Below are 27,101 nucleotides of genomic sequence, written 5' to 3' on the forward strand. Positions count from 1 at the left end.
CGGAAGCTGTACGCCGGCTCCCTCAGCCAGTAAAGCGAGATGAGCGCCGCAACCCCAGAGTCGGCCACGACTGGACCTAATGGTCAGGGGTCCCTTTACCTTTAAGTTGACCCACCTGGATGGAGCAAACCCAAGAACTCCCTCCGCTGGCAGCGACGGGAAGTGGCTTTTATTCAGGGCACTGGCACCCACCTACTTCAGTATTGTCTACACGGCAGGCAGCAGCCTCTTCCGACCCTACCCGGAGGCGCCGTTAGGGATTGAACCTGCGACCTTCTGCATGCAAGGTGGGTCCTTTGGTTGTAGACCCCGGGGGTCGCCCAGCCCAGCCCCCTGCAATCCAGAAATCTCAGCTAAAGCATCTATGACAGATAGCCTTCAAACCTGTGCTTAAAAACCTGCAAGGAAGGAGAGACCACAACCTCCAGGGGGGAAATTCTTTCTGGTGTTTACTTGGTTCGGGTCCCGCCATCCAGAGCAGGAGAAAACAAAGTATGCTCCCTGTTCCATGGGACAGCCCTTCAGATATTTGAAGACATCTCCTCCCAGTCTCCTCTTTTCCAGGCTAAACATCCCCAACTCCCTCGACCGTTCCTCATCAGGCATGGTTTCCAGACCCTTCATCCTCTTGGCTGCCCACCTCGGCACAATATCCTTCTCATTGCGGTGCCCAACACAGGAGTCCAGGTGTGGTCTGAGCATGGCCGGATAGAGTGGGAATATAACTTCCCTTTGTATGGAAGTGAGAGCTGGACCATAAAGAAGGCTGATCGCTGAAGAATTGATGCTTTTGAATTCTGGTGCTGGAGGAGACTCTTGAGAGTCCCGTGGACTGCAAGAAGATCAAACCGATCCATTCTTAAGGAAATCAGCCCTTAGTGCTCACTGGAAGGACAGATCCTGAAGCTGAGGCTCCAAGACTTTGGCCACCTCATGAGAAGAGAAGACTCCCTGGAAAAGACCCTGATGTTGGGAAAGATGGAGGGCGCAAGGAGAAGGGGATGACGGAGGACGAGATGGTGGGACAGTGTTCTCGAAGCTACCAGCATGAGTTTGACCAAACTGCGGGAGGCAGTGGGAGACAGGAGGGCCTGGCGTGCTCTGGTCCAGGGGGTCACGGAGAGTGGGACACGACTCAACAACTAAATAGCAACATGACGCCCCTTCATTGGGACACTAGACTTCTCTCGTCGCTGAGCTATGGCCAAATCTTCTAGCAAGAGAACCAAGATTCTAGTCCTCACTGTTCTGAGCGAAGGGCTGGATTAAAGAAGAACGCAGGATGCCGACTCAGGACATTCTCCCACCTGTATTTGGGTTACTGGGTTTGGAGGCAGAACCCAATCCCCGAATATACAATTATTCCTCACAGGCCTCTGAGCCTCACCCCACCTGGCGGGGTGGGAGAATGACAGCTGATTAAGAAAAGCAACCCCAGTTTCCAGCGTACAACTCCCATGAGATTCCCAGAGAAAAAGACTGCAACTGTCCCTTGGCTCAGAATGCAAAAAGAGAGAGAGAAAGAAAACTTCCTGGAAAATCGGCCCTTTTCCTGATGTGTTTCTTGTCCAGGAGGGTAGTGGGGTGTGTGAAGGGAGGGCAGGAAGAGTCACGAACCCCTCCAGGACTCCTATTCCTTCTTGCGCTTGTCCACGGGGACGTTCCAGTAATAAATCAGCTGTCCCGTGATGATGCTGTTGCAGGACGCGGCCACGACGTAGGTGAGAGCCATGAGGGGGTCTCCCGTCTCCTGCGGGGTGGGGAGAGGGCAAATGAGGCAGGCTTGTTGATTTTATTTGCACCCTAACTTCACACCCCCCCCGATGCCTGCCTGCCCAAGTTGGGATGCGAGGCGGCTTCCAGCGTTTTTTAAATTAAAAAACAACATCTAGACCCCACCCATGCTCCACCGCAATGCAGAAAGCAACGGGGGTGTGTGTGTTGATTTCTTGCAAGCCCAATGCCTCCTTCCTTTACTTTGGGGCTGAGGCTGTTAGCCGCCTAATAATAATAATAATAATAATAATAATAATAATTTATTATTTATACCCCGCCCATCTGGCTGGGCTTCCCCAGCCACTCTGGGCGGCTTCCAATGAAGTATTAAAATACAGTGGTCTGTTAAACATTAAAAGCTTCCCTAAACAGGGCTGCCTTCAGATGTCTTCTTAAAGTCTGGCAGTTGTTGTTCTCTTTGACATCTGGTGGGAGGGCGTTCCACAGGGCGGGCGCCACCACCGAGAAGGCCCTCTGCCTGGTTCCCTGTAACTTGGCTTCTCGCAGGAAGGGAACTGCCAGAAGGCCCTCGGAGCTGGACCTCAGCGTCCGGGCAGAATGATGGGGGTGGAGATGCTCCTTCAGGTCTACTGGGCCTTTGAGGCCATTTAGGGCTTTCAAGGTCAGCACCAACACTTTGAATTGTGCTCGGAAATGTACTTGAATGACGCCTCTCTGCCCTCCACACCTGCCCCGGGCAGGTGAACCCCGGCCTACCTGGATGGAGGTGAAGATTCGGGCCAGAGTGCCCGCAAAAAGCAGGAAGGCTGTGATGGCAGAGAGCTGTCCTGTGTGGCCGTTGCGGTAGTTTGTGGCTGCTTGCAGGAGCTGTTGGGGGCACAGGGAAGACGTGTGACGTTTTATTTATTTATTCAATTTATACACTGCCCTATACCTGGAGGTCTCAGGGCGCTTCGCAACAAGAGAACATATAAAATCAAATCAAAAACAATAAACCGTTTTTTTAAACCCCCAAAAAGAACCACATTCTAAAAGGGTGTTGGATGTCAAGAAGATTAACCAAAGGCCTGGTGAGAAAGGTGTATAATGAAGGCGCCAGGCAAACTTCCCTGGGGAGAGCATTCCACAAATGGGGAGCCACTGCAGACAAGGCCCCGTTCTTGTGTTGCCACCCTCTGGACCTCTCAAGGAGGAAAAACACAAAGAAAGGCGTCTGAAGGTGATCTTAGGGTCCGGGCCAGTTCATATGGAAAGAGGGGGTCCTTGAGGTATTGCGGTTCTGAGCCATTTAAGGCTTCATAGGTCAAATCCAGCACTTTGAATTGGGCCTGGAAACATCCTGGGAGCCAATGCAGATCTCTCAGGACCGGTGTTATGTGGTCCCGGCAGCCGCTCCCAGTCCCCACTCTAGCTGCCGCATTCTGGATTAGTTGTAGTTTCCGGGTCACCTTCAAAGGTAGCCCCACGTAGAGCGCATGGCAGTAGTCCAAGCGGGAGATAACCAGAGCATGCACCACTCTGGCGAGACAGTCTGTGGGCAGGGAGGGTCTCATCCTGCGTACCAGATGGAGCTGATAAACAGCTGCCCTGGACACAGAATTGACCTGCGCCTCCATGGACAGCGGTGAGTCCAGAATGACTCCCAGGCTGCGCACCTGGTCCTTCAGGGGCACAGTTGCCCCATTCAGGACCAGGGAATCCTCCACACCTGCCCGCCTCCTGTCCCCCAAAAACAGTACTTCTGTCTTGTCAGGATTCAACCTCAATCTCTTAGCCGCCATCCATCCTCCAACCGCTTCCAGACACACACACACAGGACCTTCACCGCCTTCACTGGTTCTGATTTGAAAGAGAGGTAGAGCTGGGTACCATCCGCATACTGATGAACACCCAGCCCAAACCCCCTGATGATCTCTGAGATCGGTGTGCTTCGGGGGAGCCATCTCCAGCACACACACACCTTGCCTCTTAGCGGCCCCCACCCCCAGGGCAGCAGCACCCACTTTGCTCCCCAAAGGTAAAGGTAAAGGGACCCCTGACCATTAGGTCCAGTCATGGCTGACTCTGAGGTTGCAGCGCTCATCTCGCTTTACTGGCCAAGGGAGCCGGCGTACAGCTTCCGGGTCATGTGGCCAGCAGGACTAAGCCGCTTCTGGCGAACCAGAGCAGTGCACCGAAACACCACTTACCTGGTACTGGAGTGGTACCTATTTATCTACTTGCACTTTTTGGGGTGCTTTTGAACTGGCAGGTGGGCAGGAGCAGGGAGCGAGCAACAGGAGCTCCCGCCTAGCGGGGATTTGAACCGCCAACCTTCTAATTGGCAAGCACTAGGCTCAGCGGTTTAGACCACGGTGCCACCCGAGTCCCTATATTACATTATTGTTATTGTATATTACATTAAAGGTAAAGGTAAAGGGACCCCTGACCATTAGGTCCAGTCATGGCGGACTCTGGGGTTGCGGTGCTCATCTCGCTTTACTGGCCGAGGGAGCCGGCGTACAGCTTCCGGGTCATGTGGCCAGCAGGACTAAGCCGCTTCTGGCGAACCAGAGCAGTGCACAGAAATGCCGTTTACCTTCCCGCCGGAGTGGTACCTATTTATCTACTTGCACTTTGATGTGCTTTTGAACTGCTAGGTTGGCCGGAGCAGAGACTGAGCAACGGGAGCTCACCCCGTCGCGGGGATTCGAACCACCGACCTTCTGATCGGCAAGCCCTGGGCTCTGTGGTTTAACCCACAGTGCCACCCGTGTCCCTTTTGCTCCCCAAACAACAGCACAAAACATCAGGCGGTTTGGCAGTCTTTGGAGGAACGAGAGGGATAAGGAGCGGTGCAGAGTTTGAGACTCAGGCAAGCGGGCCCGCCTATGGGGCAGAGTTTCTCTGATGCCCGCACCCCCGGGTGCCCCTTACCCTGCTTGTTATGACAGCGGGCATGTTGAACGCCTGGAGCGCTGTCACAACCCCCACGGGTGTAAGTGAGGAGAGCAGGAGTGCCAGGACTCCGAAGTAGACAAGCAGGAAGGTCACACCTATGGGTTGAAACAAAAGACGTTGTGTCACGAAGGCAGCCCCGCAACCTGGCTTAAGAATATAAGGAGGGATGGTATATACCGTATTTTTCGCTCTATAGGACGCACTGGACCATAGGAGCGGGAGAACAGGAAAAAATTTTTTTTATTGTACTCCCCCTCAAAAACAAGGTCCGTTCAAGAGCAGGCCTTGCCGCTGCCCCCCGAGCTTGTGGGGCTAGCGGTGGGGGAAAGCAATGTTTCCCCCCCCCCGCCAACCTCAAAGATCCCTGAAGCCTTTGGAGTGCAGCCATCCCGAAGCTAGAACAGCAAGACGGAGGGCTGTGCAGTGCCCCGCCTCACTGTTTTGGTGTGATGGCCTGGGTTTCCGATTCAGAGGCTGAACCGGAGGAATCCCAGCCTGCACAGGAGTCCCCGCCTCCAGGGCCGGCTGAACTGGGGCAGGGCCTTGATTCTGAAGCGCCTGCACCCGTGCCGGATCCTCAGGAGCAGGCACCAGGTGAATCCACTCTGGCTCCGGAGGTGGTTGAGGACTCAGTGCCTGCAGGTGAGTCTCCCCCTGGGTCCAGCAACCCTTCAGCCTCTCCTGAACTGCAGAGGCTCAGGGCAGAGAGGCGAAGGGAACTGATTTCTCCCAGGAGGAGTGCCCGCCTTAAGGCCAGGGGAGGCGGGTCTCCTGGGGGCCGGGACCGCCCCTGGCCTCAGAGAAGATAAAGGCCAGTCAGCCCGGTCCCAGGTTGCGGGAGCAACGTCGTCATTGAAGAGCTGTTTCGGCCAGCATCCAGTCCTGTTCCTCCAGTGTTCCTGTCCCTGCCCGGCTCCCTGCTTCGGACCTCGCTCCGCACCTTGTGGACTATTTCCAGGCTAGTGACTCAGGACTGAACCTTGACTACGGTAGCAGTAACCTTCCCCCCCGGGACCAGCACATTTGGCTTCGGGGACAGCCTTTCAAGCCTCCGCAAGGCGGCAGGGTGCCTTCACCACGCCGCCCCGTGGAGGTTTTGCGCAGCCATCCCAAAGCTAGAACAGCTTTGGGATGCTGCCTGCTATCCGCAAGCCTTCTGAGCCTGGTGGGAACTCAGCCTGGAGTGCACAGCGCCACGCTCCCCACGCTTCGGGCTGCAGGCAGCTATCCGCAAGCTTGCGGAGCCTGGCAGGAGTTCCTGAAGGCTTGCGGAGAGCTTCCTGAAGCCTGGAGAGCGAGAGGGGTTGGTGCGCACCGACGCCTCTCGCTCTCCAGGCTTCAGCGAAAGCCTGCATCCGCTCCATAGGACGCACACACATTTCCCCTTCGTTTTTTCAGGGGGGAAAGTGCGTCCTATAGGGAGGAAAATACGGTCATTGCTTCATAAACTGAAAATAAAATTTTACAGATGATGACCTGTATACAAAAAATCACTTTACAAAAATTATAAACTATAATACAAACAGGAATGAACTCTTTTTCATTACTGTTTGCATTATCGTTTACAATTTTATTTTCGCCCCCGGCCCAGACATGGTCCCGTTGGACCTCTTCCTGACTGATCCTCTTTGGTGGAGTGAACAGCTGACTCCTGTATTCACCGCTATCTCCTCCGCCCTAGATATCCCCGACTCTTGGAGAGAAGCTACAATAGTTCCGATTTTCAAAGGCGGCCAGCCAAACATCCCTAGGAACTATCGCCCCATCAGTTTACTATCTATTCCGGGGAAAATATTTTCCGCTGTTTTACTGGAAGAACTTCTTTCATGGGTCCATGAGAGAAACATTCTACCGCCAGAACAGATTGGCTTCCAGAAGTCAGCATCAACCATGGACCACTGTCTAACTCTTTATCACCTTGCCAGTAAATACACTGCACCAAGGCAAGGCCACCTGTTTGCCGCTTTCATGGACCTGGAGGCCGCCTTTGATTCCATTCCTAGGCAGAGATTATAGTCCAAACTTGCCCATCTGGGAATTGATCCGCACCTCCTCTCCCTAATTATTTCCCTTTATTCAAACACCACAGCTCGCGTTCGAATTGGTCCCAACGGCTACCTTACCACCCCATTCCCAACGGCCAGGGGCGTCCGACTTTTGTTATCCCCATTTTCTCAAAGTTTTCGCCCAGGACGACATCCACTTTTATCTCCCCACCCCCATTTTATGTTGTTATTTCTATGTATATTATGTTATGGCCACATGGCTAATGCAATAAAATCGATGTGTGTGAATTTTATTTTCAGTTTATGAAGCAATTATAGATCATCCCACCACGCTGACGAAGAATTCTACGAAACAGAGGTCTATATCCGGAATCACTGTGTTGGACATCACATTTGATGAATGCACAAAGCTTCACAGCTTGTCTTTCATCGTACAACGTTCTGGAACCTCGCTTTATTTAAAGATTTTCAGAGACTTTGAGACTAAAGATTTCATTTTGTACTTGATATGGTTTGAAGGAATTCTATAGAGATTGTCTATTGCGTGTGTACATGGTCATCGCGTTGCCTAGTAGCCATTGATAGCAGCCTCTCTTCCTAACTGGATTAGTCCAGTCCCCTTTTAAAGCCTTCCAAGTTGGTGGCCATCGCAGCTGCCTCCTGCAGGAAGGAGTTCCACAGTTTAACCATGTGCCACACAAATAAAAGAAGATTTATTTGTCCTTTCAACATTCCAGCTTCTTGGGCGTCTACGGGCTTTGAGGGTTACGAGAGGGGGAGGAAAAGATTTCTTCATGCCAGGCATAATTTTATAAAAATTCTATCGCATCGTCTCTCCCATCCAGCTTACGGAATCAAAACAAGGCACTAGGGACTAAACGTACGTGCTACACATACATTTAGAATACCGTATTTTTCGCACTATAGGACGCACCGGTCCATAGGACGCACCTAGATTTGGGGGGGGGGGAATAAAGGGGAAAAAAATTTTTTCCCCCAGGCGCAGGGGCTGGGGAGGGGGAAGCCCAAGCGCCTCCCCGCTGTCCCCCGAGCTTGTGGGGCTGGCAGTGGGGCTCTCCTGAAGCCTGGAGAGCGAGAGGGGTCGGTGCGCACCAACCCCTCTCGCTCTCCAGGCTTCAGCGAAAGCCTGCATTCGCACCATAGGACGCACACACATTTCCCCTTCATTTTTGGAGGGGAAGAAGTGCGTCCTATGGTGCGAAAAATACGGTACTCGAAATTCTTGTGGATCACTCAGCAGGGTTCACAGCCTTGGCCGAAGTGAGGCTTGGGTTCTCGTTGTGGCTCATGAACGGGAAGGAAAAAGGCAGCTTCGGGGTGCGGGAAGGGCCTAGCTGAAAGCCCAAAGCTTGGTCTGTTTAGGATCCAGGGCTGCTGAGCACCAGGGCTTAAGGGATGCAAAGTTTTGCCTTAGCCAAGTTTCCTGCCTCCAACAGGGGACAGCCAGATTACCCCCAAAGCCCACAGACGTCGCTGCGGTTCGCTGTCTCTGAAGATGGAGTTTCTGCTTGGCTGTTTTGGCTAACAGCTCTTGAACGCAGGATAGCTCAGTTGGCACTGCTGATAACGCCAAGGTTGCAGGTTCGATCCCTGCGTGTGACAGCTGCATATTCCTGCCTTCCAGGGGGTTGGGTGAGATGACCCCAGGAACCCCTTGCAACTATGATTCAATTAAATGAACTCTAGACTCTGGTTCCAAACTCACCTCGTCCTGTGTGACCCCCGAAATGCTGGATTAGGAATCCGATGGCCACAGTTTGCAACATGAGGAAGAAAGCTTCGCCCCAGGAACTGTTGTTTGGGTGGGTGGGAGGAAAGAGAAAGAAAGAGAGAGATGTGTTAGGGGAGAAATGAAATCTCTTGATCCAAACTCTTTTTTCCAGGCAGGTAACAGCTCCTTCAAGGTATTTTATTTATACCCCGCCCTTCCCGGTTCAAAAACCAGGCTCAGGGCGGCTAACAACAAATTTAAAACACTTAATTATAAAAGCAGCATAAAATACAGTATAAAAACATGAATAACAATACAATTCAAAAATCAAAAATCAATTAGATAATCCCTGGGGCTAGCTGGCTGAATTGGTCCTATTTGGGCCAGTGAGGAGGACAGGGGAGAATTAGCTGTGGGATCCCAGAGCAGGGGATCTTCATAAAAAGGGAAGGAAGATCAGGCTAAGTTCAAATTGAAAGCCAGGTGGAATAGCTCTGTCTTACAGGCCCGACGGAAGGAGGTTAAATCCTGCAGGGCCCTGGTCTCCTGGGACAGAGCATTCCACCAGGTCGGAGCCACCACTGAGAAGGCCCTGGCCCTGGTGGAGCACAGTCTGACTTCCTTAGGGCCCGGGACCTCTAAGCTATGGACCTTAAGGTCCTCTGTGGGGCAGACCAGGAGAGGCAGTCCTGTAGATACGAGGGCCCTAAGCCACAAGGGGAAGACAGTTGGAAGTGTTGGGTTCGGAAAAGGGCAGGGCAATGGGGGGCAACAGAAACTTGAGATGGGGCGGAATGTGGGTCCCGAAACACCACTGCTTGAAGAAGTTCAAGTTGAAGAGGGGGTGCCAGATGATTCTGCGTATGTCCCAGCCCCTGCTCAGTTTGCGGACTGAATCACAGAATTGTAGATTTGGAAGGGATCCTGGGGGGGGGGGTCATTTAGTCCAGCCCCCTGAAATGCAGGGATATTAGGAATTAATTGCAGCCCTGTTCAGGGAAGGTTTTAATACATTTTAATGCATTTTTAATCTTTGTTGGAAACCGCCCAGAGTGGCTGGGGAAACCCAGCCAGATGGGAGGAACAAATATTATTATTATTATTATTATTATTATTATTATTATTATTATTATTTCTGGGAGTTCTGTAGCTCGCAAGCTGAAGACACAGCTTCAAAAGCAGGGGAGTCCGCCACCTTCCGAGGTCATAGGATTGCTGGGGGTAGCTCATCGGTACAGCATGGTGCTCTTAAACTCAGGGTCCTGAGTTCAAGTTAGGCAAAGGATCCCTGCATTGCAGCGGGTTGGGCTAGATGACCCTCGGAGGGCCCTTCCAACTCTTTGGTACTATGAATCGCAGCTATAGAAAGGCCTCGGGCGCTGCGAAATACCTGAACGGAAAAGCGTTGGCGATGCTGTAGGCCATGGTGCCGGTGATAGCGAGCAGCTCCAAGAGGATGGAATGGAAGCTCAGCCCCTCAGCGCTCTTGGCCCCCAGGATCTTGACGATCTGGGGCAGCTTCACTGCAGAAAGAGGGAGGGAGAAGTGGTCAGAGTCCCGCTCTATTCCGCCTCGGTCAGACCTGTGTCCAATTCTGGGTGCCATAATTTAAGAAGGATATTGAGAAGTGGGAGGTGTTTAGGCCAGAGAAGAGGATATACAGAGGGGTGTGTGTGTGTTATTGGGTTGTTGTTTTTATTTTGTGTGCTTGTGTGTGTATATATATATATAGAGAGAGGTTTTTATGTTGATCTTGTTCTGTGAACCACCCTGAGACCTTTGGGTATAGGGCAATATACAAATCTATCTATATCTATCTATTTATCTATCTATCTATTTCACCTCTCAGTCTTCTTTTATTATGGTTCTTAGTATTATTATTATAAGTACTATTTATTAAACTTATTAGGTTTTTTTCTTACCAATGTAAGTCAAAACGACACACACACACACACAAATATATATATAAAGGTAAAGGGATCCCTGACCATTAGGTCCAGTCGTGGCCGACTCTGGGGTTGCGATGCTCATCTCGCTTTCCTGGCCGAGGGAGCCGGCGTACAGCTTCCAGGTCATGTGGCCAGCAGGACTAGGCTGCTTCTGGCGAACCAGAGCAGCGCACAGAAACGCCGTTTACCTTCCCGCCGGAGTGGTACCTATTTATCTACTTGCACTTTTGATGTGCTTTCGAACTGCTAGGTGGGCAGAAGGCACTGAGCAACGGGAGCTCACTCCGTCGCGGGGATTCGAACCGCTGACCTTCCGATCAGCAAGTCCTAGGCCTAGGCTCTGTCGTTTAACCCACAGTGCCACAGGTCCCAAATATATATATATATATATATATTTGCTTTCGTAGATTTTCACGGGTACAGGAATGCAGGTTTTGGTGTCCTCGGGTGTCTTCCCGTGTAAAAGTTGGGGTGTCTAGGCGACGTTTCGACGAGGTCTCACTCGTCATCTTCAGGCTGGTGCTTTCGGCTTCTTGTTACTGGAACAGAGCGGGATCTCAATGTTTGAGTTCCTATAAATACTGTAGAGGGGGTGTGGTGTCTAGCCTCCAATGTTCTGGGCAGAGAGGAAGTTCCCAGGCTAGTGTGCCTTTTCTTCTTTTGTTCCTTAATTACTTGAGAGATACCTTGAGTGATTTCTTGAGTGATATCCTGAGTACCACTTAGGTGGGTCATTAGGTGTGGATTATTTATAGGAACTCAAACATTGAGATCCCGCTCTGTTCCAGTAACAAGAAGCCGAAAGCACCAGCCTGAAGATGACGAGTGAGACCTCGTCGAAACGTCGCCTAGACACCCCAACTTTTACACGGGAAGACACCCGAGGACACCAAAACCTGCATATATATATATATATACACACACACATACACACATATATACACACATATATATATATATACACATATATACACACATATATATAGAGGGAGACACACACACACATATATACACACACACACATAGACACACACACAGACACACATATAGACACACACACACACACACACACACATATATATAGACACACACACATATACAGGGGTGCCGACTTATAAAAAATATTGGGGGGGGCGGGGGCCCATACCGACTTATAAAAAATATTGGGGGGGCCCAAGACCTCCAAACCGCTGCTGCTGGGGGAACGAAAGGGGCAGAGCCCCGGACTGCCCCGACCTTAAGTGAACCTGTGAGGGCCCGCCCTTTGCGGCAGCCGATTGGTGAATATTAATGAGCTAGGGGGAATCCCCGCTTCTCGTGGGGCTGACGCCAGCCCCGCGAGATTGTTGATTGGTCGAGAGCCCGCAACCCCACCCCCTCTCTAGATCGGGAGTGGCTTTGTTTTAACTCATTACTGAATGTATTTTAAAAGGTAACTATCGTCAAACAAGGAAAATAAAAAATACCAACATAATTTTGTGATTTTACAAAGCATAATATAACTAATAATTTTCTTAAATTATTGGGGGGGCAGAGCCCCCCCAAACAAGTTTTTGAGGGGGCTCGGGCCCCCTCAGGCCCCATGGAGTCGGCGCCTATGCACATATATAGACAGACACACACACACACACACACACACACACACATATAGACACACACACAGACACTCTGCAGAGAATACACATGTACAAAACCAAACAGGAAAGCCTTTTTAAAAAACCTTATAGTTTATATTAAAAGTCAGATTATGTGACTTGGAAGTCCCAGTGTCCGTACCCATGAGGGAACCAGCCACGATGCCAAATCCGAGGCCCTTGCTGATGAAGATTTTGAGGCATGGAACTGAAGGAACAAGGGGAGAGAGACAAAAGGATACAAAACATAATTAATTGCTAACAGTGACGCTTTTTTGCTTTTACAATACTCCTGTGATGCGGGACATAAATTCCACTTTCTGCACTGAGCAGCCTTCGCTCCAGGAGAGAGCAGCAACAGCCTTGCTTTCTGCATGGCAGGCAGACATTCCACCGGTGAGGTTTCACTTCACCTGCTAGAAGTCTACCTGACAGGCGCCTAACCAATGACAGCCCTGCTTGAGGGAAAGGGGCGGGGCTTAAAAGCTCCTCGGCTGCCATATGAACTTCGTGCCCCAAACCAACATGGCGCCGAGAGCCTCCACTGTGCTTCGTCCACGACCCTTTTTAGGAGACGATGGATAGCATCTTCATATTGAAAGCTTTTCTTTATAAAAATAAGCTTTTCTTCCCCCAAAGGATAGTTTCATTTGTAATTCTGGGGCCAAATGTTAAGAAAATTAAAAATCTCGTGGTACTTCCGCCCGGCTGCAAGGTGAGGGAAAACACGAGGCCCGGAAACGGAGCCGACGGCCACTTCCGCCCCCTACCAAAATGGCCACCGGGGTAAAATTTCGCCCTTCACCAAAATGGCGCCCAGTCGCCCCCCACAGGACACTTCCGCCAGGCCAGGCGTTGCTACGGCGACGACGTGACGGGTCCCCGACAGGACAAAAAGGGCGTCGAAGACTTACTGTGCAAGAGGTTGAGGCTGAGGAAGAGCTCGTCGTAGCAGTTCTCCGGGAGGAAGTGCGGGACCAGCAGGCCCTTCAGAGCCGTCGACGCCGCCATTTTGACGAAGGTGGGAGCGAATGAAGCTGGGCGAAACTTCCGCCTCCATAACCCCTACGGGCCCGAGAGCGAGCGAGAGAAACGCCTTCCCCTAGTGCGCATGCGCGGCGTCTCCCACCTGCCCGGCGGCCATTTCAACCTTGCCGACCAATGCGCAGGCGCGCCTCGTGCGGGCCGCCATTAAAAGATTTGCGGGCGCCTTAACACGCGCATGCGCATTCCCTGTGGGACTTCTGTGTGCGGTGTGGCTCCTCTGCGCATGCGCCGTTTTTAGCCTGGCATCCTTTGCCAGCGCCCTGAGCTGAGGTGCCGCTTTCCCATTGGCTGGGCAAACTTTGGTCAAGGGACAAAATGGCCGCCACGCCTGGGCAGCCATCTTGCCCCCCAAGTGGCACGCCTGGCCCAGGGAGGGGCGAGGAGGCGCCCCAACTGCTGCCCACCCTCAGCCGGGGCACTGTGGCACTGTGCCTCCTCTACTACATGCGCCTCCAGAGGGGCCGGCGCCTGAGGGAGGCCGCCCGGCGTCGACGCGCCGCCCGCCACCGCCGCGCCCAGGCCCGCCACCGCCAGCGCTTCGCCCTGCTGTGGCTCTGCCGGACGTTGGCCCGGGCGCCCGGCCTGGCGGGCTTCTGCCAGGACCCTGGCAGCGGCGGAGACGGCGGCCTTCCCCGCCTGCTGCGGGAGCGGCGCCTGTGGAGCAAAGCCCGCAGCTCGGCCTTCTGGGAAATCGTGCGCGCCAAGGCCTTCAGCCAATGGGAGTGGGTGGAAAACTTCCGCGTCTCGCCGGGCACCTTCGACTACCTCTGCGCCCAGCTGCGCGGAGCCATCCAGCGGCGCGACACCAACATGCGCCGCGCCATCCCGGCCGACGTGCGCCTGGCCATGACACTGTGGCGCTTGGGCGCCTGCACCGAGTACCGGGCGGTGGAGCAGCTCTTTGGCGTCTCCCGCTCCACCGTCTGCAAGATTCTGCGCGACGTCTGCGAGGCCGTGGTGGGCATCCTCACGCCACTCTACGTGCGGCCCCCGGACCCTGCGGAAGTGGCCGCGGGCAACGGCTTCCCCTTGCCCCAGCTGGCCGGTGTGCTGGGGTCTCTGCACGTCCCCATACGCGCGCCCAACGAGAACGCCGCCGGCTACTACAACCGCCACGGCTGGCACTCAGTGGTGGTCCAGGCCGCCGTTGATTCCCGCGGCTGCTTCTGGGACATCAACGTCGGCTGCCCGGGACGGGTGACAGACACCCAGGTTCTGTACACGTCGGAGCTGTACCAGCGTGCGCAAGAGGGCGAGCTGTTTTCGGGGGCTTCCCAAGCCATCCGTGGCGTGCAGGTGCCCGTTTACCTGCTGGGCGGTTGCTCCTACCCGTTCCTCCCGTGGCTCATGAGGCCCTACCGGGACGAGGTCCTAACTCCCGCCCAACACCGCTTCAACGAGTACGCTGCTGCCGCACGGACTGTGGTGGGGGTGGCCTTTGGCCGCCTGCGGGGACGCTGGCGCTGCCTCACCAAACGCAACGACACCGACGTCTCCTTTCTGCCCACCCTCATCGCCGCCTGCTGCACCCTCCACAACGTCTGCGAGGCGCGGGGGGACGTCTTCCAGCCCTGCTGGTTGGAGCACCACGCTGACGAACAGCGGGAGGAACACCCGTTCGACGACGACGGCGGGGAGGAGGAGGAGGAAGACGCAGAGGCCGTGGCGATCCGTGACGTGCTGGCGTCAGCGCTGAGAGGCTGATTGGGGAAGAAGTGGAGGAGCTGCCAAACGCTCCTCTGGGAACGGAGCAGCTCGTGTCGCTGCGGGAATCCGCAGGCCGTCGGGTTACACAGAACGTTTCGGCAGGCAAATCTGCCCTGGCTGGCAGGGGCTTTGAGAAGAGTACAAAACTGCCCAGTGGCAGCAGGTTGGCGCAGGCCAAGGCGCGTGGACGCCATGCGTTTTGAAGTTTAGCATTCACCATCACCAACCTCCCTTGATAACGTTCGCAGCGGTTATTTCACCTGAATTGTGTTTCCGATTTTGAGGACTAGTGCCAAAAATGCAAGGGTGGGTTGGGAATAGGAGAAAAACAGGATGGCTTGGGAGGGTGGGCATTGGGGCAGGCCGAAGAATATTTGGAATTTGGAGGTTAGAAGTGAGTGTGCCATATCCAACTGGAAGGGAAGGTGGGTTTGGAGCATGCGGGAAGTGGGGAATACTGTTGTTGTTTAGTCATGTCCGCCTCTCCGTGACCCTCTGGACCAGAGCACACCAGGCCCTCCTGTCTTCCACTGCCTCCCGCAGTTTGGTCAAACTCATGCTGGCACCTTCGAGAACACTGTCCCACCACCTCGTCCTCCGTTGTCCCCTTCTCCTTGTGCCCTCCATCTTTCCCAGCATCAGGGTCTTTTGCAGGGAGTCTTCTCTTCTCATGAGGTGGCCAAAGTCTTGGAGCCTCAGCTCCAATACTAGTCTTTAATAAAATCTAGTCTTTAATGAAATACTAAATATAAAATACTAGTCTTTAATAAAATACTAGTCTTTAGTAAAATCTTTCTATGTCATGTGCTTCCTGTGTTGAGTTAAAAACTGCGACGTCTGTAGTTTTTCAGGTTAAGCTATTACAGCTCTTGGAACACAGGAAGCATCTGTGTGTATGGAATAGATTTTGATTTCCAGAGCCGTTGTGGCCTGGTGGTGGTGAGAGTGTCAGACTAGGGTCTGGGAGACACGGGTTCAGATCCCCACTGGGCCGCGAAACTCCCTGGGTGTATGACCTTGGACCAGTCTGTCACTTTCAGCCTAAACTTACAGGGTTTGTTGTGGGGATCAAAGGAGACGTGCTTAATCTTTGTACGGCTGGGTGCAGTACAGCCACATAAAAGCCAGAGACGTCTAAACTAATCTCTCCGTCCAGGCAAGGTAGAGGTATCGTCACAGCCGTGTGAATTTCCAGGCAAGTTTGGAAACCTGGTCAAATGTCAGGTGCGATGGGATTGGGGATGGAGGGTTTGTAGGATCCTGGTGAGGCCATGAGACTTCAATAACCTGTGCTGCCTCGCTGTACAGTGGTGCCTCGCAAGACGAAATTAATCCGTTCCGCGAGTCTCTTCGTCTAGCGGTTTTTTCGTCTTGCGAAGCAAGCCCATTGACGGCTTAGCGGATTAGCGCTATTAGCGGCTTTTAGCGGCTTATCAGCTTAGCGGATAAGCAGATAAGCGGCTTAGAAAAAGGGGGGGGAAGGAAAAAAAACCCGCAGGAACTCGCAAGACATTTTCGTCCTGCGAAGCAAGCCCATAGGAAATTCGTTTTGCGAAGCACCTCCAAAACGGAAAACCCTTTCGTCTAGTGGGTTTTCCGTCTTGCAAGGCATTCGTCTTGCGGGGCACCAGTGTACACCCTTCCCATCCCCGAGATGTCATTGTTGATGTTTGGGAACTGCCCTTTCTACTCCTCACACTCGGGTCAAGGAGGAAGAGAAATCACCAATACCTGAATAATTTTCAAAGGTATTTATTTGACCTGTTTTGAGCGGTGGGGTGTTCCGCCTGAAGAGCTTAGGATCAGCGCACTTTGCGTATGAAGTTGGGGTTCTTGAGTCCTCCTGAAGGGTTCGCAGAGCAGAGCAGATGGAAGGGCTTGAGGAGCAATCTGGAGGAGCTTATAAGGCGTACTTTTAGAATGCAAATGCACCATTTCGGAATATTTATGGTATGTGCACCAGTTCTTAATACAAGTTTTTGGGAAGAGTCCCACACCCAGATAATGCTTTTTGTGGTCAGTGCAAATACTTTGCCCAAACACTTGATCTTAACAAGATAGTTGCTCCAGAAGTAAGTCCAGCCTCGTTTCACTTGAGATTGGAGGTTTTTAAGCAGAGGTCGGACAGCCGCCTGTCAAGGGGTTCCATAGCTGCATTCTGGGGGGGGGGGGGTTGGACTAGATGACCCTTGGGGATCCCAGCAGTACAATTCTGTGATTCTCCTCCCAGGTTTAAAGTGCAGTCTGACAGAAGTGAGATGTAACCGCCCCTCAGCCCACAAATTGCATCTTTGTGCAGAAACGTATTGTCCTTTTCGCTTCCCCCAAGATGTGTCTTGTGTGAACCAGCAGTCCAAGCGAGTGAATGAAACAGGTGCGAGTCTAGCAGCTCGGAGAACTCCCACCCCACCCCTGGAGTGGGGTGTCAACCCCTTGTCCCCCTGTTGCAGAAAGACACCCCCCTTTTAAAAAAAACCCATTCTTGATTCTCTTTAGGCCCAGCTGTGTGTAGAAAACGGCTCCCCTTTAAATGGTTTGATAGCCCCTGTGGCTACGCGCTCGCCCAATCAAAAAGGCCACAACCACGATGAGGATGAGGACCAGAAGGAGGACGCCGATAATGATGGGCACCAGGAGGGTGCGTCTCTGCTCCGGGCAGACCTCGGCTGAAACAGGAAAAGAAGGAATTCAGTGAGGAGAGGAAGGAGATTCGGGATGTGCAAAACACCGAACTGGAGAGAGACTTGAAAAGTCTGCGGGCAAAAGGGCTGTGCCAAAAGAATGGCATGGAAAGTTTAGACTTAACAGTGCATTGGATTATTAAGACACCTGCGCACTGAAGTATGGGGAGGCGGGTGGCGCTGTGGGTTAAACCACAGATCCTAGGACTTGCTGATCAGAAGGTCAGCAGTTCGAATCCTCACGACGGGGTGAGCTCCCGTTGCTCGGTCCCTGCTCCTGCCCACCTAGCAGTTCGAAAGCACACCAGTGCAAGTAGATAAATAGGTACCGCTCCGGCGGGAAGGTAAACGGCGTTTCTGTGCGCTGCTCTGGTTCGCCAGAAGCAGCTTAGTCATGTTGGCCACATGACCCAGAAAACTGCGGACAAACGCCGGCTCCCTCGGCCAGTAAAGCGAGATGAGCACCGCAACCCCAGAGTCGGCCATGACTGGACCTGATGGTCAGGGGTCCCTTAACATTGAAGTACAGCTGTTTAAAGAAAAGGAAATAAAGAACTGCCTGCGGTACGATGCAGGGAGTCTCTCACCTTCCCCAAATTTTCCTTCTTTAAGGTCAAAGGCCTGGACCCGCTCTTGCAGGGCGTTGAGACGAAAACCTTCTGCCAGGACCAAGGTGCGGTTCCGACACTGGTAAGAGTGTCCGAGTCTGGCCTCGAACTCGCGGAGAGAGGAATTGTCGGCTCTGAAGGATTTCGCTGGAGGGACAAAGAGAGTCGTCTGGGGCCTGTTGAACCACCCTTCTTGAATCAACACAGCATGTGGATTAATGCATAATCGCCTCTTGGAAGCCACAGCAAATCTCAGCCTATAGCCTGGCAGAATCGGCGTGCAGGTTCACAGAACCGTACAGTTGGAAAGGGAACCCAGGGGTCATTTATTCCAACCCTCCGGAACGTGACTGACCCCGATGGCTCTTTTTGCTCCACCCCGCAAAGGAGGAACAACACCCTCTGCTTCCTCTGTGATCCCTTTAGCTGCTGAAGGGATCTTGCCCGGATTCGCTTTCTGTTCCCTTATGCCTCCGAATCACCCTCTAAAATTTGCTGATGGGCCAAAGCCGTCGTAAACAGGCTTGCGGCTGGGATGGAACCCCATAAAAGAAACATTTACAGGGCTTACTATGGACGTGGCATTTGTATTTTTTCAAGAGCTGCACGGCAGGCAGAAACTGAACTGGTGTAGCAACCCCGATATGAGCATTTCCATGGCGCAATAGGCCTCGCCTCAAGAGGTCCATGAGCAATTAATGCAACCCCCGAATTCAGAGCCAGCCCCCCACAAATGACCTTACCTGTAGCCTGATGGAACTGGTATGTTAGGTAGGCCTGAACCCGACTCAGGTAGAATACATTTCTGGTGTAATTCTAAGGAAACAAAGAAATCTGGGTTTGTTTTTCCCAATCGTCACCTGTTTTAGGGTAACACAGGCCGCAACTTAGGATCTGCGAGGTTTACGAGACAAAGCCAATTCGCTGCCCCGCTGGAAGCACCCGTTCCAGAATTATTCCCACCCCCTGCCCTCCCTGAGCACTAGCAGCAATAGCCTCCCAATGAACCATTTTAAAGTTTCAAACTTTTTTTTAAAAATCATGTTTTGTTTCTCCTCTCCAATGTGGTGATTGACCTTCAACTGGGCACGTATTTCTCCGAAGGGGAAGTGGCGGCGGCTGAAAGCAACACTTGTAATTTGGGGAAGAGGTGATGTGACCCGCGTTTATAAAATATAAATAAATAAATGGGAACAAAAACTGTGTGGCGTGGAGAAAGCAGAGAGAGAAAGGTTTTCCTCTCACATAACAACTCGAATTCGTGAAACTGAAAGCTGGGAGATTCAGGTCAGGCGAAAGGAAGTCCTTTTTCACGCAGTGCGAACTGCGGAACTCCAGTCCACTTGAATAGGATTGGACAAATACATGAAAGAGGATGGCTACTGGCCAAGATGGCTACGCTCGGCCCTCCATGGTCGGAGGCAGGAAATGCTGAAAGCAGAGGGGGATTTGTGTTCAAATCCTGCTTGTGAGCTTCCCGTTACAGCTTCTAGCCAGCCGCTGTGAGAACAGAATGCTGGACTGGAGGGGCCCGATCCATCAAAGTCTCCTTCGGTTCTTGGTCTTGGACTACTGCAATGTGCTTTATGTGGGGCTACCTTTGAAGGTGACCCGGAAACTACAACTAATCCAGAATGCGGCAGCTGGACTGGGGACTGGGAAACCACATAACACCTGTCTTGGAAGACCTACATTGGCTCCCAGGACATTTCCGAGCACAATTCAAAGTGTTGGTGCTGACCTTGAAAGCTCTAAACGGCCTCAAAGGCCCAGTATACCTGAAGGAGCGTCTCCACCCGCATCGTCCAGCCCGGACACTGAGGTCCAGCTCCGAGGGCCTTCAGGCGGTTCCCTCCCTGCGAGAAGTGAGGTTACAGGGAAGCTGGCACAGGGCCTTCTCGGTGGTGGTGCCCGCCATGTGGAACTGCCCTCCCTTCAGATGTGAAGGAAATAAGCAGCTATCTTATCTTTAAAAGACATCTGAAGGCAGCCCTGTTCAGTGAAGTTTATAATATTTAATGCTGTATTGTTTTTAACACTTGATTGGGAGCCGCCCGGAGTGGCTGGGGAAGCCCAGCCAGATGGGTGGGGTATAAATAATAATTATTATTATACAGTGGTACCTCGGGTTAAGTACTTAATTCGTTCCGGAGGTCCTTTCTTAACCTGAAACTGTTCTTAACCTGAAGCACCACTTTAGCTAATGGGGTCTCCCGCTGCCGCAGCGCTGCCAGAGCACGATTTCTGTTCTCATCCTGAAGCAAAGTTCTTAACCCGAGGTACTATTTCTGGGTTAGCAGAGTCTGTAACCTGAAGTGTATGTAACCCAAAGTACCACTGTACTATATTCTTAGGATGCGGTCAGCGCACGGCAGCAGGCCTCTGCCAAGCCAGTCTTTCCGGCCTCCGATGCAGCCGGCTTGGAGGACCTTTTGCCAGAGAGTGACTCATGGCTTGGATCAGCCAGGAGTTTCCAGGCCAGATCAGCTTCCCGAATTGCAGCCGAGTCGTCTTGCCGCCCACGGCCGCTCTCATGACGCACCTGAGCCCGCAGGCTGATGGGCGTGGGTCCGTACCACGCGGGAACGTTCGAGGGACCCGCCTTTCGAGAAAGACATTTGCGTTGGTGTTCGTGCCAGGTTAGGTTTGCTATGAGCGCATCAGTCATGCGCTGAACTCGGCCAGCTTTTAAAACAAACTCATCAGCTTTTAAAAGAAATTACCGTATTTTTTGCTCTATAAGACTCACCTTTTCCCTCCTAAAAAGTAAGGGGAAATGTGTGTGCGTCTTATGGAGCGAATGCAGGCTGCGCAGCTATCCCAGAAGCCAGAAGAGCAAGAGGGATCGCTGCTTTCACTGCGCAGCGATCCCTCTTGCTGTTCTGGCTTCTGAGATTCAGAATATTCTTTTTCTTGTTTTCCTCCTCCAAAAACTAGGTGCGTCTTGTGGTCTGGTGCGTCTTATAGAGCGAAAAATACGGCACGTTGCTCTGATTTTAAGATAAACACAGAGAGGAAAATGGTGCTGGAAAGTTTAATAGGTTAAGTGTTCCTGCTCCCCCAATTCCCATTTCATTCCCGAACTTTCCCACCCAGGAAAGAAGACACACTTAATCAACTTGAATCGGACCTGATAATAACTTAATCAACTTGAATTGGACCTGATAATAATAATTTTAGATTAGATATTAGATTAGGAGTATCAAAGGTAAACACAGAGAGAGACACAAGGCTAGATGCTCCAAATCTCTGGCAGCGTCCGTTTAAACCGGCGCCATACCACTTTAAACGGTAATGACTCCCCTAGCCGAGAGAATGCTGGGAATTGTAGTTTGTTAAGAATTGTTGGGGTACCTTTATTGCTCTCTCAGAGCTGCTATTCCCAGACTGGTTCCTTTCTCAGGGAATTACATCTGGGAGTGGGATAGGGGTCTCCTTAACAACCGTCCTTTGGGACCAGAAGAAATTTGCAGAGAAGGAAAGGCTTATAAAAATTCACAGAGAGAGGAGGTCTGCTTGTTGTTGGCCGCAGTCGTTCAATAGAACCTCCAAAGTCAGGGGCAGCGTACCTGTAAAGACCAGGCATATATACCTTCTCATGATTCCCCGTCAGCCACCCTCTCCAATCCTCCCTCTCACCTTTCTGAAGGTAAAGAGAAGGTCGCCTTCTAGGAAATGCAGGTGGAGGACGGCTGTCTGGTTGGTACAGTTCCCGGAAAACTCTGTGCGGTTGGGGTTCACTGCAAAGTCCCCCCAGAGCTGGAAGAGAGGAAGAGTGAAGGTGTGAGAGAGAGAGCAGTACCCTGCAAATCCCCAGGAAATTCAGCTTGGACCTAGAGCAGGAGGCAGAAACTGGCACAAGCCCAACGTTCAGCCACGTCGCGCCCATTTAGAGAGCGACCCAAGAGTCCCGAGCGCTAGGCTCCTTTCTTTCTATAGCCATAGAAAGCTAAGGCTGTCGTCACGCATCTCCCGCTGGAGGATTTGAAGCTGAAAAGCAAGCTTAGCTGCTGCAGTCGGGTGGGAAGGGGAAAGCTCTAATAGCTTCCTCCATTAATTTGCCTCTTTTTAAAGCCATCCGTGTTGGTGGCCACCCCTGTCTCCAGTGGGAGGGAGTGCCACAGTTCAACTCTGTGCTGCGAGAACTTCCAGTTTTTCTTCCCATGTGTACATAAGCAGCAGCTTAGGAGAGGGTTGGGGGTTCCAGTCCACCTGCAGTGCACCACTCTGACCCAGATAATCCTGCCAGGACCCACAGTGAGCCCTGACAGAATTGTAGAATTGGAGGGGACCCCGTAGGGTCATCTAGCCCAACCCGCTTCAATGCAGGAATCTCAACACGTCGTGCCCCATCCAGTTTGAAACCATACCAGATCCTGCTTAGCTTTGCAAACGTGCCAGCAGTTTCATTGCTGCGCCACCAGAGTTTTTCTTTCCCTTTTGGAGAGTTCATCTATCTATCATCCATCTATCTATCTATCTATCTATCTATCTATCTCTATCTATCATCATCATCTATAATCTATCTATCTATCTATCTATCTATCTATCTATTTATTTATCATCTATCTATCTATCTATCTATCATCTATCATCTATCTATCTATATCTATCTATCTATCATCTATCTATCTATCTATCTATCTATCTATCTATCTATCTATCTATCTATCTAATCTATCATCCATCTATCTATCTATCTATCTATCTATCTATCTATCTATCTATCATCTAATGCTGTCCAGGGTTGTAAAGACTGTGGAGAGAATAATTGGGTGCACTTTTCCCACCTTGGATCAAATCTATTCTTCCAGGTGCCGTAAGAAAGCTGCAGAGATCGCGCAGGATAGTGCGCACCCCGGAAATGATCTCTTTCAGCTTCTGCCTTCTGGAAGAAGGTACAGGCTTATAAAGACTAGGAGTAGCCGCCTGAGAAACAGTTTCTATCCAAATGCGATTTTTGGTTTTAAATGCAGTGTAAGGTAGTCTCTATGGCAGTATATTGTATTTAATTATGGGGTATCGGAGTTTTTAGGGGGCTAACCAGGCTGGGATAGCAGGCTTGTTGGTTTTTGAATGTCTGATGTAGATTTTTTCAGTTGCGTTGTCCTGTATGGGACAATGACAATAAAGATTATTGTATCATATCTATCTCATCTGCATTTGTGTTGTGGCCATTGCTCAGGTATTTTTCTACATAGCCACTTTCGTCTTTTGTCTGTGGGTTGCACACTTCTACCTTCCCACCCCTCTGAAGATCCTGCGGCTTCCAAGCCTGAACTGCAAAGCCACAGACTTCCTAAAGCATGCACAATTTTTATGAATTTATTAAAGGCTGTCGAAAGGACAAGTGAGCAGAAGATGTTGCTGCATGCCGTAAATGGGGAAATGTGCAAATGACCCTTGGGATTGGGTCCCTTGCATTTGGGAGGGCATTGTGGAACTGGAAGCACAGAATCATGGAATTGTAGAATTGGGGGGAACCCCAAAGGTCATTCAGTCCAACCCGCCTGCAATGTAGGACTCTCAGCTAAAGCATCCACGACAGACAGCCATAAAAGGGCAACTGAAGCAAATGAAACCCCAATATTAAGTAACCTCCTCTAAGTGTGTATTTTCCTTTTCCCTAAAAAAAACAACCTACAAAACCTATTAATATAAACACAGAATTTAAATACTGGGCTATACATATATTTATCAGGCAATCCTAAGAGGTCTGTTAAGGGCAGATGAAACTTTGCGACTCATTGCCGTCAAATCCTAGATAAAACCACATATAATTTGAGATTTTCAAGAGGCCTAGAACCTCCAGGCATGTTTTATATGATCCTGCCTTCCCTTCATTTTTACATATTACAGCAGAACCGTCCTGTTCAAGCAAGTCTGTTGGCAGACATGGAACTTAACCACCAGATAATGTCGATATTCTTCGCTTGGACTTTGCCACTTTAACCCTTTGTTTTATAGTTCCGTTTCCCGTCTTTTTGCTTCACCTGCCGCCATAGCTGTTCTCTCGGCTTCCTGTTACATGGCGGGAAATTGAATCGGGAACCTTTGCCGAGGGAAACGGCGTCCTCCCCTGCCGCACGGAGGGGCAGGAAGGAGGCCGAGGGCAGGCGGTGGAACACACACACAAAAACTTCCTGTCCTCTAACCACTGAGCTCCGCTGCCTGACAGTTCCCTCCCAGCGCAAGCCGCTGCGCCTGTGTCAATATGGAAAGGGAAAAAGGGGAAGCAGAAATGACCGCTCAGAGCTGGTTGGGCTCTTCCCATCCCCCAGGAGCCCAGGCCGCCATAACCTCCTTGCTCAACATTTCTCGTTCAGACACAACCACAGAATTGTAGACTTGGGAGGAACCCCGGTTTATCAGCTCCATCTGGTGCGCAGGATGAGACCCTCCCTGCCCGCAGACTGTCTCGCATGAGTGGCACATGCTCTGGTTATCTCCCGCTTGGACCACTGCAATTCGCTCTATGTGGGGCTACCTTTGAAGGTGACCCAGAAACTGCAATTAATCCAGAATGCGGCAGCTAGACTGGGGACTGGGAGCGGCTGCCGAGACCACGTAACACCAGTCCTGAAAGACCTACACTGGCTCCCAGTACGTTTCCAAGCACAATTCAAAGTGTTGGTGCTAACCTTCAAAGCCCTAAATGGCCTCAAAAGCCCAGTAGACCTGAAGTAGCGTCTCCATCCCCATCGTTCTGCCCAGACACTGAGGTCCAGCGCCAAGGGTCTTCTGGGGGTTCCCTCCCTGCGAGGTTACAGGGAACCAGCCAGAGGGCCTTCTTGGTGGTGGCGCCCGCCCTGTGGAACTCCCTCCCACCAGATGTCAAGGAAATAAACAACTACCAGATTTTTAGAAGATATCTGAAGGCAGCCCTGTTCAGGGAAGCTTTTAATGTCTAATAGGTTATTGTATTTTAATATTCCGTTGGAAGCCGCCCAGAGTGGCTGGGGAAACCCAGCCAGATGGGTGGGGTATAAATTATTATTATTAATAATATCCAGCCCAACCCAGAATCCCTGACAGGCAGCCGTCCCAACCTGGGCTTGAAAGCCTCCGACGGAGGACAGGCCACGGCCTCCCGAGGTCACGGAATCGCCATCTCCCCAACAGCCGCCCAGATCTCTTACCTCCCGCTTGGCCTTGTCGGTATAGCGGACTCGGAGCTGCAGCGCTGCTTGAACCCGCAAACACGGGTCCGAGCCCTTTGGGACCACATAATCTCCAACGCGGACAACGGGTGGTTGCGTGGGCTGATGGGTGGGGGCAGGGTGGGGGGTGGTGCGGTTCCTGGGATGGGGCGTGGGGTGGGCCGTGGTGTGTTTTGTGGGGTGGGCCGTGGTGTGTTTTGTGGGGTGTGGCATGGGGTGTTTTGTGGGGTGGGCCGTGGTGTGTTTTGTGGGGTGTGGCGTGGGGTGTTTTGTGGGGTGGGCTGTGGTGTGTTTTGTGGGGTGTGGCATGGGGTGTTTTGTGGGGTGGGCCGTGGGGTGTTTTGTGGGGTGGGCCGTGGTGTGTTTTGTGGGGTGTGGCGTGGGGTGTTTTGTGGGGTGACCCGTGGTGTGTTTTGTGGGGTGTGGCGTGGGGTGTTTTGTGGGGTGACCCGTGGTGTGTTTTGTGGGGTGACCCGTGGTGTGTTTTGTGGGGTGACCCGTGGTGTGTTTTGTGGGGTGGGCCGTGGTGTGTTTTGTGGGGTGCGCCGTGGTCTTGGTGAACGAAGGCAGCAGCGTAACCGACTTCTTGCGGTGCGGGCAGCCTGGGTCGGAGACATCGGCGCCAGAGCACAGCGGAGACTCCACAAATCCCGTCTCTTTCATGGCCACTTGGGACGTATCCGTATATTGGGCAGAGCAGTAAGCTGGGCAGAGAGAGAGAGAGAAAGATGGAAACATCAGTTCTGGGCACCCATGGGCGACAGCCAAGCTTTCAGTCTCCCTAGCCCCTAACCCCAGCTCAACAACACCTCTCCGATCGACCTTCAGTGGTACCTCGGGTTACAGACGCTTCAGGTTACAGACTCCGCTAATCCAGAAATAGTACCTTGAGTTAAGAACTTCAGGATGAGAACAGAAATTGTGCAGCGGCAGCAGGAGGCCCCATTAGCTAAAGTGGTGCTTCAGGTTAAGAACAGCTAAGAACGGACCTCCGGAACGTATTCTTAACCCGAGATACCACTGTATTTATTAACTGAATCAAAACCTATCGCCTTTCCGTCCCACCATTTTCTCAAGGTGGTTGCTCAGATGGTTCTTCTTCCTCAGTGAAAGCACACAAGGAAGGCCCCCCAAGGTTGGTTTCGTGGCTGAGCTGGGGTGGGATTTGAACCCGGGTCCGGGTGTCCCCCCAGTCCAACATCCAAACCACTCTGCCTCTTTTTCATAGGAGTCAACAGGTTTATCAGACCCATTCTCCCTCCAACGGATATGGGCTCTTCTTCCTTGGAGATTTTTAAGCAGAGGTTCGATGGCCAACCGTCATGGACTCTTAGCTGAGATTCCTGCATATCTTGGGCTGGATGAGCTTTGGGGTCCCTCCGAACACAGCAGCTCTATGTTTCTTGCTGCCTAGCTCCTTTCTAAGCCACACGACAAAGGGAACTAGGAGGCCAGGTACGGACAAATATATATGTACCAACCTGCCAGGAAGAAGCATCCGATGAGCCAAATTGAAGACATCGCAGCTGGTCCCATCTCTCCGAACGCAGCTCGATCCGCTGCACCTTTTCCGCCTCTCGCCCTGGGAGCCTCTGCTCGCTTCTGTCTTGTGCTCCCGCAGCTCTCAAATAAAGGGAAGGAAATGAAATTTGCTGCCTTCACAACCAGTGACTCAGTTGGGATGCTGAATTGCCAAATACCCAGTAGCCACGGGATCCGGGGGAGTTTTGCTTCCCCCTGACACACGATGCAGACGGCAGCTGAACCTTCTCTGTTGCCACTCTGCATCTTTTTTCTACTTTTTAAATAAAAACTGAAAGCCACAATTAACCTGGGGTTGGGGAGAGACAGGCGGGTTCATCGCCCTGCCAAGCACAGGACAGGTGCAGTGGCGTCTGGG

General features: G+C 51.9%; 3 protein-coding genes across 3 annotated transcripts in view; all 3 read right to left on the minus strand.

The window, feature by feature from the left end:
• The window catches only part of SENP3 (SUMO specific peptidase 3), a 150,996-nt gene that overhangs the window by 65,833 nt on the left and 58,062 nt on the right, over positions 1-27,101 (minus strand). The gene's annotated exons all lie outside the window — the stretch shown is intronic.
• On the minus strand, positions 424-13,073 carry MPDU1 (mannose-P-dolichol utilization defect 1). Its single transcript, XM_083707133.1, is given in 8 exon segments — positions 424-1,750; positions 2,494-2,604; positions 4,654-4,772; positions 8,410-8,495; positions 9,806-9,938; positions 12,141-12,206; positions 12,913-13,021; positions 13,023-13,073. Coding segments are annotated over 8 exon segments (780 nt in total). The 5' UTR covers positions 13,059-13,073; the 3' UTR covers positions 424-1,630.
• CD68 (CD68 molecule) lies at positions 16,489-26,902 on the minus strand. Its single transcript, XM_083706822.1, has 6 exons — positions 26,683-26,902; positions 25,181-25,905; positions 21,681-21,800; positions 18,785-18,857; positions 18,021-18,188; positions 16,489-17,418 (listed from the first exon to the last, which is right to left on the minus strand). The coding sequence occupies exons 1-6, from the start codon at positions 26,735-26,737 to the stop codon at positions 17,279-17,281; spliced, it is 1,281 nt and encodes a 426-aa protein (XP_083562948.1). The 5' UTR covers positions 26,738-26,902; the 3' UTR covers positions 16,489-17,278.

The sequence above is a fragment of the Podarcis gaigeae genome (genome assembly GCF_964106915.1).
Source record: "Podarcis gaigeae genome assembly, chromosome: 13".
In the NCBI taxonomy this organism is placed as follows: Eukaryota; Metazoa; Chordata; class Lepidosauria; order Squamata; family Lacertidae; genus Podarcis; species Podarcis gaigeae.